Below are 18738 nucleotides of genomic sequence, written 5' to 3' on the forward strand. Positions count from 1 at the left end.
GCTTGAATAACCACCTGTAAAGAAGTCGATGACACGATATCCCATGCCAACATCCACTAAGAGTGCTTCAGAAGGTAAAAATTTCTTCCCTCCAACATCCGCCCTCCACCCCTTCCCCAAAATATACTCATTCACTGTCCACTCTTAATCCTTCATTCTTCAAAGCTGGATGGCAGCTACGTGATGATGAAGTGATAAACAGTTTACTTGGGAGCTGGAGGGGGGAAAATACGTAGGGGACTCTCAGGTCTCATTTCAAAGACTCAGAGTCCTTAAAACATGGAGAGGGAATAGATTTGCTGCCATCTGAGTTTGTCAGCCACCTTCTGCTATTTCTTAGTCAAACACACCAATATGGGATGTTCCTGTTACTTGGTTGTTGCATATTTTTGCACATTTATAGCTTTAACAACTATTGCCACTCTTTACTTTTACCTTCCCAGATTGTTTTTATCTTTACTTTCTTGTGCTTTTTGATGCATACAAGATGAGAAAGAAAACAACTGTCAAAGGGAACTGTCTGCTGTACTGTTCATTTCCAATGACCCGACGTGGCTTTTAATACACAACACATCTAATTACAAACATACCAAACCAGGTTTCTTTCTGTCATGGGTAGTTTATTGTTTGAAAAAATCTTACTATTTTCATTAACTGTAAAGAAGAAAAAGCGAATTGTATTGATAACATTAAAGCCATTATAAACTCAGTCAAACTTGAATTAAACACCAGTGTCAAAGTACTATCTAATTAGAGCAAATCCTCAAATCAGAATTAACAAATAGTGATGGACTACAACCAAACCATCACAATAATACAGAATCAAAACTTCTGACTTCCCAATTTTCATTTGAACATCATCCGCTCTAACTGTCTCTCTTGGGTTTTTTTGCACCTTCAAACAGCTGAGCATTGGGAAATCCTTCATTCTCATCCTCTTTTCTTCTCTTCCCTTGGAATCTCTGTTTACTTGCTCTGTCATCTCCCAGTGGGTTTTTCACCTCTTTCTCTTTTGAGTTTGTTGGATTTTTCATGCCATGGTGCTCTCTTCCAGAAGCTTTTTCAGGGCCATCTCCAGCTATACGACGATTTTCGTGGCGCTGCCCACCAGGATAATCCTCTCTACATCCCCAAGTATATGGCAAAATCTCTCGTCTGGTCTCAGGTGGATCGAACCTCTCTGGAGAAAAGGTCTCTCTGTTCATTGGAGGTCCAGGCTGAGCACCAGCAGCACAGCCCCTGTCAAACTTTCCAGACCATTCTCCATAGTTCCTTTCCCATTCTCTGTATCTTTGCTTTTCAAATGGATCCTGAAATTCAACAGATCTGCCATAGGCAGCTTTCATACCATATAGTGGAACTGCTGTGTGTCTGTTAAAATACTCCCTTTCTCCTTCCCCTTGAGGTGTCATCCTTTGAGTGCGAGCCTGGCCTCTAAATACTGGAGACCTTGACCTAGAGCGGTAATGACCACGCGACCTTGACCTAGAGCGATAGTTATGACTCTTCCCTTTGCCTCTTCTTGCAGGCGGTAGCAACGGCGAGTAGGAACGAGAACGACTCCGTGATCGAGAGTCAGAGTGAGTGCAGGAAGAGCCTGATCGTGACTTGCAGTGGGTATACGAACTTCTAGGGTAAGACAAAGCACCACAGGGAGACTTGGACCTTAAAAAAGCACAACACAGAAACTAACTACATTATTTCAAAGCAGTCACTCTCCCCGTCTTTTTTCCTCTCAGATTTGGGTTGGTTGGGTTTTTTTCTCTTCCAGAGAGCAAGTTCTAAGGGCTAAGGTGCAGTATCAAATAGCAAGAAAACATGATTTAGCCTGAAGACAGTCACGCTCGATTTTAAAATGCCAGTCTAGTCTATTTAACTTCACTGCTTATTTGGCAATTTGTAGAGGATGCAAAGCCCTTGTACTGCAATCCTACATACTATTTAATCCTATGTATTATTTAATCCTCCATACTATTTAATCAACACTTCCAGCCAGATGTCCCAGCAAAATCTTGCACATATCTTGAGCTCTGACTAGGAACCTTAAGTTTGACCTTTATTACAATTACAGTTTGAACTTTACTACGAAGAGACACCAAAAAACCAAAACGTGGTCAATATAAGAAGAGGCCACACCTTGAATCCTGGTGTCAGTTTTGGGCCCCACACCCCAGGGCTCAAAAGGGCTGCACCAAGATCACCTCAGGGCTCAAAACGGCGGCCCCAGGGGCACCGGAATTGCCTCAAGGCTCAAAATTTCCGTACAATACTCACAGTTTCCAGGCTGGTTTGTCACCTGCTGAGCAAATTGCCTTGGCTCTCATTGGCTGACCTTTTGGAGTGGAGAGAGGAGAAAGAAAAAAAATCCCATTCAGTTTATCTGAAGAGAAGTTTTTCAAAGAAATTCTGAGGTTATAGTTACCGGTTGTGGGGATTGATTGTCCTTGGGGGCCCAGGAGATGTGGGAAAGCTGCTTGTCTTGGAGCAGGAACCTGATACTCCTGGTGAATAAACGCAAACGCATGGAAAAGAAGCCCTCCTGAAATCCAAAAATCATGGTATACCTTGAAGTAAAACTTGCCTTCTCTTCTGACAAAGTGCTGATGGACAGAGAGGAAGATCTTGAAAGTTCCGCGCTTGTCACCAGAGCAGCAGGAGGTGTCACGAGTGGTGGCGGCTGCTGCCCAAGCTGCTTATGGACCCTTCTTGTGTAGCCAGTTCCGTTTCTGAAGTTGTTCACAATCTAGAGGCAGAAGAACCATTTACAGAAAGATAACATTACAGAACATATTCCAGAAACTTCAGCAGATCTACACACAAAAGCCTCTGCGGAGTAAAATTACTTGTGCACTCCTGCAAATGCCATCAAAGCTAAAATAAGTCAACATACAGAGATAGAAACATGTCACATTAAACATGGATGTTAAGGATTGGTATTTAATCCTGTATTTAATGCTTTGATATTTAAAGTCCTTCAGTGTTAACACCGAATTTGAATGTGAGGCAATCACGCTAAACAAAACTGTGACCTGAATTAGCCAGATTCTCTCTAAATTTAGAATCGTGACCTTCCGGAACAACAGATAATGTGTTTGCAAAGGAAATTCAGCCTTAAGCAATTTAACCTTGCTTAAGGAGATGTAAATCAATATTTTTTACAAACGGACTTTTCTTACAAACAGCTCGTGTAAAAGTGATCGCGTTACCTGGCGTAGGAACTTGTTGGCAACTAAAGCATCAGGAGAAACATCCGTCCGGTGACATGTTGGGCATTTATGTTCCTCAGATTCCAGTAACGCTGTCCTGATACCTGTGAAGAATTAGAGACATCAAACTATTTTTAGCCAAACTAAGGACATTTTGTGGGTTCTAATCAATTATAAAAACACTTAGATGATTAATGGTTAAATATGGTCTGGAATTAAGGGCATGAAGCTATAAATGTTCAATAGTGTAAAAAGATTCTCGTATGCAGCAAATAACTATGGAGTTTTGATATTTTGCTCTTGGAACATTTGAAGATGTAGACTGGGCTGTGTCCTGGTGTTCTAATTAGTCTCATTAGATGAGGCCGTGTCTGGATGTTTCGACTGGTCTTTTTTCCACCTTCTCATCCAGCGAGAAGCCACCACCCTCAAGGTTAATGAATAAAACACGTCTCAAAACCCATGAGTAGGCAGGTTTGAGTTCTGGAGCTTTGAACCAACTCTCTCAGGGAGAAGAACGCGGATTAAATTATATTTATTTCTTATATTTCTTTTCTGATCTTTTAAATGATATTTCTTTCTTATATTTCTACTTTCAGAAGAGCAGGTGTGATGCTTGGCATTAACAAACCCTTACATTCATCACAATAACTGTTTCCACAACAGGGAATAATGACGGCATCGGTCGTAATATTTTTACAAATGAGACATAACAACTCCTCCGGAACAGGGTCGTTGTTTGAGGAGGAGGAGGGCGGTTCCGCTGGTAAAAATGGAGGTTTTTCCTTCTTCCCTCTCGCATAAGCTTCCCTGGAGGGGGGGATGGAAAATCAAGAAGTTGAAGATGGGCAAAGGAAAGCTTTTCCAAGCTTTGGATTTTATCAAAGGGAGATAATAGATGGAATTTGCAGGTTACCAGACAACGCTTCTTCCCCCGTAACTACAGGTGCTGTGCAACTTGCTGGCATTGCCGCTCACACACTCACACGTGGTTTCTCTCGTTGCCTTTCGGGTTAGTCCAATTAATTCTGTACTTACGCATTAATAATCGGTATTGCGTATTTTCCGGTGCTTGTCAGCATCGCACCCCTCGTACTGGGATCTTCCACCTCCATCAGGAAACTCCTGGGAATTCCTGTGCTCTTTTTAATCCTGGGAACAGGCTCAAAAGTTTTGTCCTGTTATGAACAGAAATGCAGACATATCTCAGCTGAAGACCCACACTTCAAATGACATTTCAATGACTACTTTAACTAGCAAAAGCTTTTCATCCTCTCCTTTTGCTCAGCATAAGGGTTGCAGGAAGATTCAACAAAAGACTTGTGTAACTAAAACACACAAATATCCAACAGGTGGGGTCAACAGAAACATCTCGCTTTTGTACGGAATCCTAAAAACTGCAAAACGTCATTAAAAAGAGTTCAAAACAGAAAATTTTCCAATAATACTGAAATAGATAAACAGGCATGAAGGATCACAGAGGATGATCTACAGCAATATCTATTTTCTATGACCTAGAAAAAGGAAAACTTTACATTTAGAATTCCAGGTTGCCTTGTATTTCGAACAGCTTTGCAACATTGCTGGACAACCTCTGCATTTCACCCCAAGAGAAACAATTCTTCATATGATAATATTAAAATTGAAAACGAAAAGATTTTTTTAAAAGCATCACCAGAAGTCCCCCCCAGTCTTACCCCTTTTGTCGGGCAGTTCTTTATATAGTGGCCGGGTTTTCCGCAACGGAAACAAGTGTACGATGGTGGAGGTTTCTTCACGTAACTAGAAGTTTTTTTGGGGAAAAAAAAGAAAAGTGTGTCATTCTTGTGAAAGCAAATGCCTCGACAAGTTTTCCATCGTCTTCAGAGAGGAGATCTGACATGACCAACACTCACGTGGCTGGATTGTATTCCCAGCAGGACTGAATCATCATGGCTTTTATTTTATCTTCTTCAGAAGCTTTGGCTTCAGCCAGGTTGGCCGTCTGTTCAACGGGGAATTAATGGTGCGACACACATGTTACGTGTTTGGAACTCAAAACTTTCAGCTCTGTTTGTACCTTTGTAACTAATCCCATTTTCTTCCCAGCCACGTGTAGAAAAATCTGTATTATCCAGGATTTGTAAGCTCTAGATAATTTGAAGGAGAAGATCTCCACTGCCCATTTAATTGAGAAAGACAGAAATTATTTGGACCTTCCAGCATCAATCGTTCAGATCAACCACTCCTGGTTTTGTTTTTGTATGCATTTATACGCTTTCATCCACAAATCAACCATCTACGTTCAACTTTTTATTAAATGGTTCTTTCATATATACATTATTTTTCTCAACGCTGATGCAATCCAGATCAACAACTATGAAATCATTTCCAGTAACATTTACGGAAAACTTGAGAGATACTTGACTAATTTGAACCCAAACAGTTACAAAACGCATCCAAACCCCACAAAACATGACTAGGAATAGACTGTAATACAAATATGGCATTTAATTCATCAAAATAATAAAGCAGAAAACTTTTTACAACACATTGCCTCCATGCTGAGCCAGTCTGCTCTCAACTTTACATTATTTTCCTGCATTTTTCTGAAACACTTAAATTTCTTCAAAAGCTGAGATGTCTGACACATGCTTGGACAGTTTTTCACATGTTAGCATAAAATTCCACATGAGATTGCAGAATCAAGGACACATTTAGAATTTAGATTTCAATTTCCTTTGGTGGCTACCTTCCAATCTATTTTTTTCCCAGAATGTACACAATTTAATTTCTGCAGTGAGAGAGGGAAGAAGTTCCCAGTGGGAAGAGATTTCTTGGAAATGAACTCCAGCCTAGAAATTCAGACATCGCTGTGCAATCGTCCATGTTACAGAAACGCTTCTGTTTTGGCTGTTGCAAACACCCTTGAAATGTCCATAATTAAATTATTCCGTGAAAATTGTGTTAGCTTCTGGCGCAAAAGTAATGAAACGTATGAAAAACAGTCAAAACAGCTTCTGAAGTGCTGCTTCTTTGCATCTTGAAGATGAGCTATTCTGCAATGTGACATTGGGGCTGAGAGATCACAGGATAGTGTCAAAATATACACACATTTTAAAGGTAAAATGAAGACCTTAAATTATCAAACATGAAGGTATTGTTCACATTACAAGACTTGTGCAGCTATAGGTCGCCATATCAGATTGAAAAATAGGAAGAAAACACTTTTTTAAAAAGTATTTGACAAGAATATATACCTTCTATTATATAGTAATACCTTAATAAGCTGTGCCAGAGGAAGAGGTGCAGGAGAGTCATCGATCTGTTCACAAAAAATTAAACACATATTCAATTGTACCTTCAAGACAGAGCGTAGTAACAGTGGGACAGCAGCACAAAAAAAGCTGTAACAAATTCAAATGTTGCCGCCTTACTGTTCCACAATCTTGTGTGAACTTTCCAGCGATTTATTCCTGCCACACTAAGTTCTGCTTTGAAATACATACAGAAACGTGGGAAAAAAGCCAAATAAACTGTCTTTATGAACACAGAGTTTGTGTTGATACACATGCTAGTAAAAAAAGAGAAAAATAACTGTTTTCAAGAAATAAAAACCCATCTGAATTATTTGGAATACAATAAATGCAATTTACATTACAATAAAGACAAAATATAAAAAACACAGAAGAGACACATAGTATTCAATCTAAGTGGCAAATCCAGATCCAGACCATTTACCAGTCAATAATATTTTAGCAGCGGAATGACAGTGTTTGCAAACCTGAAAAGAACACCACTCCTTTCCCAAATGTAAATTCATAGTTGTGTAGCAACGATATTTAAATTCATGGCAATCTATTAAAGACATTTTTGTACTCAGAGGGGCCCCAACTAAATCACTTCAATTACACAGTTTTAGGAACAAATCCCCAAGTATTTAAGGACACGACAAGGAATCACGGAGCTGCACGGAACTGTCCTCGCAACAACGACGTGACTCACTTTTTACCTTGCTGAGTCCAATATTTTTCTACATTGATTGGAAAATACATTATGTTAATGCTTGGAAAATTCATACAAGGCTGCGTTGGTTAAAATTCACTGTGGCGTGTAGGAAAAAGGGTGAGATTATGTTTTTACATACTGCTTTTGATGTTCCGCTCACTGGCTCCTTTTGACTTCTAGAAGGAGAAATAAAGGTGATCAGAACTTAAATAAAGCATTCCGACCCAACAAAAAGCAGTGCAACCAGATTCTAAAACCCAAACATCAAAACTTGATGTTCTGATGGCCTAAGGAATGTGGAAATTTATTCTTATACATAAACTCTTCTTTCTTGGTGCATTCAGTGCAACTGAAAAAAAAAAACAAACCAAAATTGCATTCCTACTTTGTGACAAATCACTCTACTCAGTCATCTGACAAAGACACAACAAAAATCTCTTTAGAAGAGTGTTTCTTTGTGGAAGCCCAAGCACTGTGATCAGGTGTCTGCCATGTGTAGCCACAAAAGCGCCAAAATACTAAATATGTCATAAAACATATGCTATATTGACTAAAAATAGCAGTAGAAATGTCATTTGAAAGCAGTTACAAGGGTTTTGTGTTATTTCGGAGCCCGGCAACAGACACCAAAAAAAAAAAAAAAGTCTTAATTGCCAGAAAGTGTTCTAAGGTAATCTTGAAAGCACTGCACAATGCAATATTTTAGGAAATATTTATGATGCTTGAAAACTTGCCGAGATTCCATATAGTCATTGATCTGTCACTTCGTTCTTTCATATTTATTTGATCTTTAGTGTGCAAAAAAATCGGATTTGGGGCCTATGAATACCTGCTATCTCCCCCTCCCCACCCAAATGGAAGAAATAGTCAAACACTGAGAATGAGACTCTTCCCAGATGGGAATAAATTCAAAGTTTATGCTACAATGTCTTTACTATAAAAGCAAACACATAAACCAAGGAATCCCTCTGTCCAGGAAATGGGATCTACAACGTGGGTCTCAGAACAACCAACCACGAGCACAAACCCAGTTAAATCATCTGAAGAGTCACCGCTGTTGGAGTTCGAACCTCACCTCCTAAAAATGTAGGCTGGAAAAAGTAGGCCTAAAAATGTAGGCTTATAAAATGTAAGTCTAAAAATGCAGGCATAAAAACATAGGGTCAGGTCCATTCAAAACTACGGCATCACAAGAAAAATTAACAGCCGCTTTAACAAGCAAGATACAATCTGAATGCCTCTATAAACTAATATCCATAAAAAAGGTTAAAACACACTGAAACGCCTCACAAAGAATACAAAGCTCTATGAATACTTACAAAATGAGTGCTCCAGCCGCGATTCTTCCAACAATTTTTGATGAGCTCTTAGGGACTGGAGCATTGTCATCTGTGTCTTCTGAAAACAACATAAATACAGAAAAGAAAAATAAATTAGTCAATTCATGAGTGTATATTAATATGAGAATCCCTTTACAGATACAAAAGCAAAATTTTATACGTAACATCACACTTCTATCGTCTCCATGTGTGAACGGGACATTTTGAGAATGCACAAGGAGAAAAATATTTCTCACAGAAGAGCAAAAATACCCCAACTACTTGGGAAACTTAGACTGAGCCTAAAACACCGAGATCCCTCCACGAGGACGTTTTTTCTATTTATATTTTACACCACATTCGTCTTTAGACAAGGAGGAAAGCCATCAGTCCTTTTAGATTAGGCCCAAACAAAAAACCCAGCTACCTGAGACACTTAGACTAAGCCTAAAATGCAAAGATCCCTCCATGAGGATGGTTTTTATACTGTACTTTCACAATCTGGACATGTCTAAATCTTTTCAAGCTCCATCAGCAGCTGTTCCCTGGGACCTGCTGGCAGTTTTAAGAATTAAAAAAAAAAAAAAAAAGTTAAAAAGATAAAAGAAAAAAATGCTGCAGATCTACTTAGGCTCTGTGGTGGTGGTTTGGTGCAGGGATCAAGCATAACATGGGAATATTTCACCATTTCTGCTCTGGTTTTCAGTGTATTACTCCAAAACACCCACCTGATGGCATCTTTTCAACAGCAAAACCAGCAATTTCCAGAGTTGAGCTTTCTGAGGGAACTGAGAAATTGCTGAGCTGCAAGTAACTCCTGCAGTGTCCCTGTCACCTGCAGTGTCACGGCATCCTCACCACGGTACCGGGCATTGTGACAAAGGTTCTGTGTCACCTGGGTGTGGCAGCCCAGCGCCCCCTAGGGGAGGGGGAGCCTGTCAGCCCCGGGCCTGTCACTGCCTGGTGTCCCTCCTGTCACTGCCGGGTGTCCCTCCTGTCACTGCCAAAAAAGGAGAGACTCTTCTAAAACAATCCTGCAGGGTTTGGGAGCTCTCTGCCCACATGCAGAGCCCTGCGATGGCTTCAGGACATGGAGGGGAGGGCAGCTGGTTCTCTCCCTCCACTGACCCCTTCTCGGCCACCTCTCCAGCAGCAGCACTTTGCTCCCAAGCTGTGCCAGAGCCACCCAAAAAGCCTTTCTCTTCCCCCTGGGGATCTAAAGGAGCAACGAGATGGGAAGAAACGGTCCCCTCTCTGCCTCAGAGCAGCCTTGCGGTCACTTGGGCCTTCCAAACATGGCCAAAGAACATGGCCTTGTGTGTCTCCTGAGGCTACAGAAGAGGGGACACCACTGGAAAATGAGTCCCCTGCCCCTGGTGATGCCTGAGCCCAACATGGGAACATCAATCCCAGCTAAGGGCTCTTTGAAGAGTCCCCACTGTCCCTCTAACTGCATTTCTACAAAGAAACAGCACTCAGGAATGACACAGATTCAAATCACGTATCTGTTTGGCCACCTCAGGTGGTGCTCCTTCTGCTCTGGACCTCCAGCCAAGGCCACTCCATCCTGGGCACCACTGATCTGGCCTTCAGTGGGTGGCATTGCATAGACATGGACCCCTGGGACATGGGTGGCACCAAAGGGGAGGGCTCCAAGCTGTATCCCGCTGAGACGGTCTTCTGCGGTTCTGTCAGCACCGACCAGAACATCTCAGGCCTTGATGTCAGTAATTGTGCTGTCTCCGGTCTTGGTGGCTGTGGAATGCAGACCTTGTAGGTGGGCTCCTCGGGCAGCCTGGCCTCAGAACTCATTGGTGGTAATTTGCTTCCCATGGGAACTTTCTTTTCGCCTTGTCCTGCTCTGCACCTCTGAGGGTTCACGGCCTGCGCTGGGCTCTGCTTTGGTGCTTGGCCTTTGAGCTCAGATTTGCCCTTGGCTTGGCCACTCATCAGCTGCTTTTTCCAGAGGAATCCCCGGGGATGGCTGGCAGACGCCTGAAATGACACGACAGGAGGGGACGGCCTGAGGACACGATGGGTTTGGGGCCCCATCCTGCCCCCACGAGCCACGTGCCTGTTTGCGCAGGCACCAGCAGCACAGCCGATGGCTGCGCTGAGCTCAGGAGAGGAAATCCCTGAGCCAGGCCCCTCGGTGGCACGCGGCTGTCCCCATGCACAGCTCAGGAGGCCACACTCGGTGCTCTCCTGAAGGAGTGGAAAGGAACCAGCCCTGTGAAGTGGGGGCTCCTGGCAGCCCCATCCCAGCCCTCCAGGCGCTGCCTTCACCACTGTTCAGCAGCAACGAACGGCAAGTGTTTGGGGCTGTGGAATGGGCTCCTGCTGGGACAGAAAATGACCTCGTGCAGACACCAGTCCTGAGCCCCCAGACTCACCTGACCCCAGAGCTGTTCCTCATCTCCATCGCCTTCTTACCCCAGAGCTGTTCGTGTTCCTTCTTAGTCAAGCTGGAATGGGCTGGCAAGGGCAGCTGAGCAAATGTCTCTGGAAACAGGAGGAGACGCCTTGTCAGAAGAGCATCACTGATTCTGCCAGCCCGGGTGACACGCAGCGGTGCTCAGGCCTCTTCCCAAAACATGCGAGAGGGCCGTTCTGCTCCCCTGAGAGCGCCATCTCCAGAGGCCTCGCACCCTCCCCAACAGCGGCACCTCCGGGCTCCTCTGCGAACGTGTCAGTGGCGCCAGGTTCTGGAAAGAGGGGCTGGGTGATGCCAGGATGTGACAGACTCTCTTGGAGAGGTAATTCCCAAAGTGAGGACAGGCCCTTGAATCCTCACCCTTCTGCTGTAGCCAGGGAAGGGCTTGCCCAGCCCAGCCCAGGGCTTGGTTCTTGTGAAGTCAAGCTTAGGAGAACAGGCTGTGCCAAGCTGGCATGAAGCTTTGGTGCAAGTCAGAGCCTTTTGACCATCATGGCCAGGGATTTTTCCATCAGACTGCATAAGCTGGTTGCCCATGCTATGGAAATGAGCTGGGAGTTGCTTTCCCTTCCATGCCTTGCCTGAGAGGTGGCAAACCCTCTTTTTTTTTTTTCTTCCACTTGCCCTCACCAGGGATATTTCTCAAGACCTTCAGAGGGTCCCTGGGCAGTGGTTTCTCCACCAACTCCAGTTCAAACCTGGATAGAAAGAGATGACACCAGCATGACCCAGGGCACCACCAGCCCTCCCGCTTGCTGGGATCACCTGCTCACAGGCAGAGTTTAGCACACTCGTAAAGGCCATAGCATTCCCAAGTCGACTGTGCCCCATCCCCAAGGACTGTCCTGGGAGATGGGGTCACTGAGGAAGGAGTCCTGGTGACATGGGAAAGAAAGTGTTGCCTGAAATCCTCCGTCTGACCCATCAGTTCTGCTCACAGGAATGGCCACAGGCCAGATACAAATGAGAGTCACTGCTCATTGTCCCTGCAGCAGGACACTCGTGGTCACATGGAGCAAAAGCCGCCAAACTGCAGCTGAGCGGCTGCTCAGCCAGAGGCCAAAGCTGCCGACGTGCTCACTGGGGACAGACGATGACACGGCCAGTGGGAGTCAGGGAAGCAACAGCTACCGTGTGAAGACACCACCATGTGCAGCAGCTGGGCAACCTGCAATGGAGGAACGTGGAGATGGCAGGGCATGCTCAATGTGGGCAAGCTCCTCAAGAGTGGAGGAGTTCAGGGCAGGAAGAGGTGGCGGGATCGTGGTCTCGCCTGGCCTGAGCAGCTGGCCGTGTCCTGGCCGGCCGCACACAGGCAGGGCTGGGGAACTGTGGTGGGTCTGCTCAGATGGTGGGGGGCTCTGGGAGTCGGGGTGCTGGTGCCTGTGCCCTCAAGGGTGTCCCAGTGCCCACCTCACCCGGGCTGAGGCTGGAGCAGAAACTGTGTGTTCCAAGAGCAAATGGCACCTGGCAGCCCCGTGCCCAGGACTACAGCTCCCAGCATGGGCTGGGGCGCTCCCTCCAGCTCTCTGAGCCATGGCCACAGCGTCCCCGGCCCGGCCTGGTGAGGCCTTGGCACAGGCCGCCCCAGGCAGTGGTGGAGTCACCGTCCCTGGAGGGTTTAAACCATGGGCAGATGTGGGGCTGAGGGACATGGCTCAGTGTGACCTTGGCAGTGCTGGGTCACAGTTGGACCTGGTGATCTCAAAGGTCTTTTCCAACCAGAAGGATTCTGAGCATCCAGGACAGACTTGGTGGCGCGGAGCAGCAGCCTCTGGGCCCGGCCAGTCGGCCCAACTCGGTCTCACTCGCTGTTGGCTCATCCAGCCCAGTTCAGACCCAGTGACTCAACCTCCACATTGAACCAGAAGAGGCTGCAAGATGGGCCCATGCAGCACACAGCTCTCAAAACCCCCTGTCCTGGTTTTGTTCAAAACAAGTTTCTCTTGTAGTGAATTTCCCTGTCAGCTAAAGTCTTCTTACTAACTGCAGTTTTCCTGAAAGTTAGGTACATGTTTTGGTAGACATAGCAATGGAACGCAAGGTCATTGATAATGATGCATTCCGCGAGATGTGCAGGCAGGAGGTGAATTGAAAACTGACCAACTAAAGTATTCCATCCCATTCACGTCATACTTCATATAAAAGTGGGAGGTCACGAGGATCTCATCCCTTTTCCTTATGGCCGACATTGGGAGAGGACCTTGCGAGTTGTCCCTGTGAACTGAGGCCTAGTGACAGACTGAATCCAGCTCCGGTTGGCTGGAGAGTCCAGTCCAGGACTTCGGGTGCCGGCCCTACACCTGCCGGAGCAGTTGCCGGGACTTTCACGATTGGTTTTGTCTATTTTGTGTTATTTTCTCTATTTTATTAGTAGCATTAGTAAAACATTTTTAATTTTTCCAACTGTCTTCTCTCTGTCCTTCTTTCCCTCCCAATCGCCTGTCCTTAGTGGGGAGGGGGGAGAGGGAGGGGCTGAATGGGAAAGTAGGGGGAGAGGAGGTTAACAATACATCTGCCACGGTTTTATTGTCACCCCGCAATCAAACCACGTCAACAGCCCATAGGATGGGGATCGTATCATCCCATAAAGGGCAGCTCTCTCAAATCTCTAGCATGCTGACTTGTGCTACATCTGTGGCCAGTCTTCTCCCTGGAGACAAAATTTGGTGTTCTCCATTGAGGGAAAGTTGGTTACAGTTTAGCTGCTGAGCCAGCACATGTCTGCTCACAGGACTTGGCAGTATGTGCACAATCCTCAGGCCCTTGGGGGATAGCTGGAAGGTGTCAAAGGGAAAAAATCAAGGATCTCTCTTGTGATGGGAGGGAGCTCCTACTGAGGAGGAGAGGGTTAAAGAGCCATAGACTTGTTGGAAATTGGGCCTCACTGATTCTTTTGCTTCTTAAATCAGTTAAGGGTATTTTTAAGGATGGTACAGTTATTTCTAAGTAACAGTAGCTGTTGGGGTGCAGTGTATCCTGTTCTTGCTGCTCTGCAAACATTCAGTGTGTTTAACAAGATGTGCTTGCAGTTTTAAAAGCCTTTAGTTGGTCTGGTTTGCAAGGACTATCAAGAAAAGCCTCAGCTAATTTTTTCATCATCTTGCATCTCAGACTCCTGGAAGGTTTTTCTCAATCTATTTTTCTTATGTTACCAAATAATCCAGGACCATTTAGTGGAGACTGTGTTTTGTTTATCTGTTCTCTTGATAAGTATTTCTGATGGTTTGTGGAGGTATTTAGGTATGTAGTTGAAATGCCTTAAGCTTGGTAAGACTTCAGAGTGATTTGTAACATGCAGGTTTAGAAATCTATGAAGAGTATTGATGCAGCTCTTTATTTAATTGCTTTATAAAGCTAAACTATTTCAGCTCTTCTGATAGCATGACTGGCTGTAGGAAAAGTGCTCTTCCCCTGGCCAAGCAAATAGTGCAGTTGGTGCTGAAATGGTCTCTGAGATCTTCTTTGACAGAACCTTCTTTTCTTGTTTATGTAGTACAGTGTCCTGGTTTTGTTAAAAAACAAGTTTCTCTTGTAGCGAATTTCCCTGTCAGCTAAAGTCTTCTTATTAACTGCAGTTTTCCTGAAAGTTAGGTACATGTTTTGGTAGACATAGCAATGGAATGCAAGGTCATTGATAATGATGCATCCCGCGAGATGTGCAGGCAGGAGGTGAATTGAAAACCGACCAACTAAAGTATTCCATCCCATTCACGTCATACTTCATATAAAAGTGGGGGATCACGAGGATCTCGTCCCTTTTTCCTTATGGCCGACATTGGGAGAGGACCTTGTGAGTTGTCCCTGCGAACTGAGGCCTAGTGACAGACTGAATCCAGCTCCGGTTGGCTGGAGAGTCCGGTCCAGGACTTCAGGTGCCGGCCCTACACCTGCCAGAGCAGTTGCCGGGACTTTCAAGATTGATTTTGTATGTTTTGTATTATTTTCTCTATTTTATTAGTAGCATTAGTAAAACATTTTTAATTTTTTCCAACCATCTTCCCTCTGTCCTTCTTTCCCTCCCAGTCGCCTGTCCTTAGTGGGGAGGGGGGAGAGGGAGGGGCTGAATGGGAAAGTGGGGGGAGAGGAGGTTAACAATACATCTGCCACGGTTTTATTGTCACCCCGCAATCAAACCACGACATACAGGAAGACGGAATTTAGAATTAGACATGCAGGGGATGGTTTACCTGTGAGCCATGAGCCAGCCAATTGGGCTGAAGTCAGAGTCTATGATGTTGTGGGGGTTGGTTTGTTTTCTAAGTGATCTAGTGGTTGCGAGTGTATGACATCTAATTCAATTCACTTTCTTTAGTCACAGCACTGCTTTTAAAGATCAGATCCGAAATGTGGAAATATTCCTTTCTCTTGTATCCTGAGCTCTTTGGGAAATATCTGTATATCTGGGAATTTGGGAAATATCTTTGGGAAATCACTGTAAACCCTTCAACAGCTCTTTAAGTAACTGTAAGCCTCATGCTCTCTTCAGCTGTAAACTACCCCAACCTGTATCAACAGTGATACTCTTTTTTCTAGGCAGTGAATTGATTTTCAGCACTAACGCTGCTGGCTGGGAGGCGAGTGGTTGTTTTATGGTAGTGCAACAATACAAATGACTGTGAAAAGAAGGGAATAAGTTTTGTCACTCAGTGGCCATAAAGAAATGGAGTTCAATGAGCTGGACTGGTCTCAAGAATGATGATGCTGACTCTTCCTGATCCTGTCAATAGTACGGGCACTCAATCTTAGTTTATGGCTTAGTTTTCCTCCCAAAATGAGGCTTTGGGCCATAAAAATGGGTTTTTTTCCCTCAAAATGATGATTAGCTGAAGATTAGATCTGCTCTCTGCCACCTCCTTCCTTGATCCTTTCAAGATCTTGAGCCCCACTGTTCTGTGGTCCTCACAGCCACAGCTGCCATCAGTTACCGTGTCCTGAAACCAATTCTTCTCTCGCATTGACAGGCAGATCAGGCTGGGCATCACCCCAGCTGGCCCCTCTGTTGTCCGTAAAACAGAGTTCTTTACCCGAGGTGCATGCAAATGAGCCAAATTCTGCACACACGAAGACAAGAGATGCTTTTTATTACAGGATTGTACAAGTCTGGATGCTGGATCCAGCTAGCGTACCAGCAGTACAAACGTCTCAATCATTTATACAAAATCTGATCACTATACACATGCCCTCAGGGCCGTCCTGTACAGATGATTGGTTACAATATTTGCATACAAGTAATGACTCACTGTTCTTACTACGCATGCTCAGTGAGTAGGGGTCTTCTCCTGGAGGCCGGTAGCCTTTGATGCGGAGGTATGTTTTGAGATTAAAATTCTATTCTAATGAGCAACGTTTACTTTAAGCATGTCCACAAAATTTGGCAATAAGCACTAGATACTCAACTGTCCATGGCTGACTTCTCACTTCTGGGATAGGTTTTGTCCTACAATTAAAAATTAATTGCTGCTAGACATCTCATTTATTATTCACCTAATACTAACTTTCTAGTAGGCCTCATGATCAGGTCTTTTGGCCTAACAGCTTCCCCGCTTTGGGACTTGTTTGTACACATCTATATATATCAAATAAGTCCCACCTTTTCTAAACTCTTTTAGTGACTGCAGCACAACACCTCACTATATATTGCAACATAACATACAAACATACAAATATAACAATTGCTAATACAACGATTACAATCAGCTTCTTAATCCACTCTGTAAATCAGGAATCCAGGATGTCAACCATGCCCAAACTTCTTGAAATCTAGAAGAGGTGTTTTTTTTCTGTACCTCATGCAAGACTGTCATATGTTCACAAATCTCCTCTAAGTCAGATGTGATTCTTTTAGATTGAGCAACATTGAAATGAAGTATTTTCCCAAAGTGGTCCCTAGATATATCAATAGGAAGGGGTATTCCTAATATGGAAACCCCTTTATTTGAATTTTCAAGGAAACACGTGCATACTCAGCAATTGGTCTTGTTAGCTATCTGCAGGGTCTTCTGGATCATCATAAAATGTGCATTTTGGGTTCATGGATTCTCCTGATTTAACAGTCTGTGAATTTACTGTACCATATAACGGGCAAAGAACTACGGAACTGTAATACATGTTTAAACAGATATCTACAAAGAAAACAGGCTAATGCTACAGTCAATATTCTTGAATACAATCAGATTCTGTCTAAGATTCTGTATGGGATTCTATTTCAGTCTAAGTGCAGTTCATTAAGTTTTCTCCATTTTTAGTTCTAAAAGAGTGATATCTTCTTATTTCCATCCAGCCTCTGTACTTTTCTGTATTCTAATGTGGTGGATTTAGGAATTGACTCCCTTAAGTTTCACAGCCGTGTTAGTTATCAACAATACTGCACAGAGTCCTTTCTGCTGCTCTTTCAGAGGTTTGTCCCTCCAGGTCCAAAGAGAGACTTGATCTCCAGGTCAGAAGGGAGGCACAGGCACATCCAGTGCCACAGGTACTTTCACCTGGATATACCTATGTAATGATGAGAAAGTTTTTCCTAAAGGCGACATATATTCAGTGAGCATTTGGTTCCCCGAAATATGCATTTGATCAGCTTTTCCTGTCTGTATTACTTCTGCTATAAAACCTGGGCCTCGATCTGACGAGATCCCGTCTGGAACCCCAAACCTTGGTGTGACTTCACTCAATAATTTCTTTGCTACTTCCCTAGCTTTGTTGGTCCGGCATGGGAAAGCTTCAGGCCATCCGGAAAAGGGATCTACTAATACCAAAAGACATTTATAATTATTACACTTTGGTACTTCAGAAAAGTCAATTTGCCAATATTGTCCCAGAAAATTCCCTCTCTTTATCTATCCAGGTGGAGGCTTTAACCCTATCTTAGGATTATTTTATAACATATCACACGTTGTTTTGCTATTTGATTCGCACAGATTTGCATTTTGGGTCATAACGAGCTGCACAAGGAACATTTCTGCTCCAGCCCTGTCATCTATGCAGGTACATGTGACATCAGAAGCAGCCGCACAAACCGGAGGCTGCTCTGGCGCCGTCCCCTAGAAAGGCACATTTGACATCAGAAGCACATGCAAAAGCCAGCTTCCTCCTTCTGCCCTGTCACCTGCTCGTGCACTGTGACATCGCAAGCCACTGCACAAGCCAGGGTCGTGCTCCTTGCCTGCCACACGTGCAGGTACCAGAGACATCACCTGCCCCTGCGGAAGTCAGGGGCCTGCTCCTGCTCCGAAACCTCCTCGGCCACCAGTGACATCGCAAGCAGCTGCACCAGGCAGGAATTCGCTCCTACCCTGTCACCTTCTCAGACACCTGTGACATCATATGCACCTGCACATAGAAGGTTCCTGCTCCAGCCCTCTCACCTACTCGTGTCCATGTGGTGTCACACATACCTGCGCAGGCCAGCTGCTGCTCCTTCCTTCACAGCTGCAGACCTACCGGTGGCATCACAAGCAGCTGCATAAGGCAGAGGATTCCTCCTCCCCCATCTCCTGCTTGGGATCATGTGAGCTCAAGGTGAGTGTTTCCAAATCTGGAGTTGGTAAAGCAAATAAAATTAGTATAATGCTTTGTAAAGCTCTTTATGATGAGCTCTTGGAGTTACAATGTGGCACACCATTTTAAATAGTTAGGAAGCTATTTGGTTATAGGTACCTGTTGCCCGATTGGAAGATGACATTAATTCTGTTTTCCTTCTCTACCAGGAAGAACTTCCTTTAGAGTTTGAGGTGACCAGAATGAAAACCAGATGGAAGGGTAAAGCTCATCTTCTGTGGCATTATTTTCCACC

General features: G+C 44.3%; 1 protein-coding gene across 1 annotated transcript; it reads right to left on the bottom strand.

Moving 5' to 3' along the window:
* Positions 1-866: 866 nt before the first annotated feature.
* Positions 867-18201, bottom strand: LOC136002946 (E3 ubiquitin-protein ligase RBBP6-like). The gene is made up of 12 exons (XM_065658181.1): positions 18140-18201; positions 11577-11644; positions 10906-11014; positions 7333-7369; positions 6466-6510; positions 5102-5190; positions 4904-4988; positions 4245-4384; positions 3844-4016; positions 3207-3310; positions 2582-2743; positions 867-1688 (listed from the first exon to the last, which is right to left on the bottom strand). Exons 1-12 carry the CDS (start codon positions 18199-18201, stop codon positions 867-869), a joined length of 1896 nt encoding a protein of 631 aa, XP_065514253.1.
* Positions 18202-18738: the final 537 nt, after the last annotated feature.

Source organism: Caloenas nicobarica, unplaced genomic scaffold, assembly GCF_036013445.1.
Source record: "Caloenas nicobarica isolate bCalNic1 unplaced genomic scaffold, bCalNic1.hap1 Scaffold_83, whole genome shotgun sequence".
Lineage (NCBI taxonomy): Eukaryota > Metazoa > Chordata > Aves > Columbiformes > Columbidae > Caloenas > Caloenas nicobarica.

Bases quoted from the DNA above. Each gene is read 5' to 3' on its own strand.
- LOC136002946 (XM_065658181.1), bottom strand. From the start codon at position 18,201: ATGTCACTGGTGGCCGAGGAGGTTTCGGAGCAGGAGCAGGCCCCTGAC. The intron at 3,311-3,843 runs GTAAGGGTTTGT...AATTCTTCACAG, and splicing joins AAACAGTTATTGTGATGAAT to GTATCAGGACAGCGTTACTG. The intron at 2,744-3,206 runs GTAACGCGATCA...TTCTGCCTCTAG, and splicing joins CCAACAAGTTCCTACGCCAG to ATTGTGAACAACTTCAGAAA.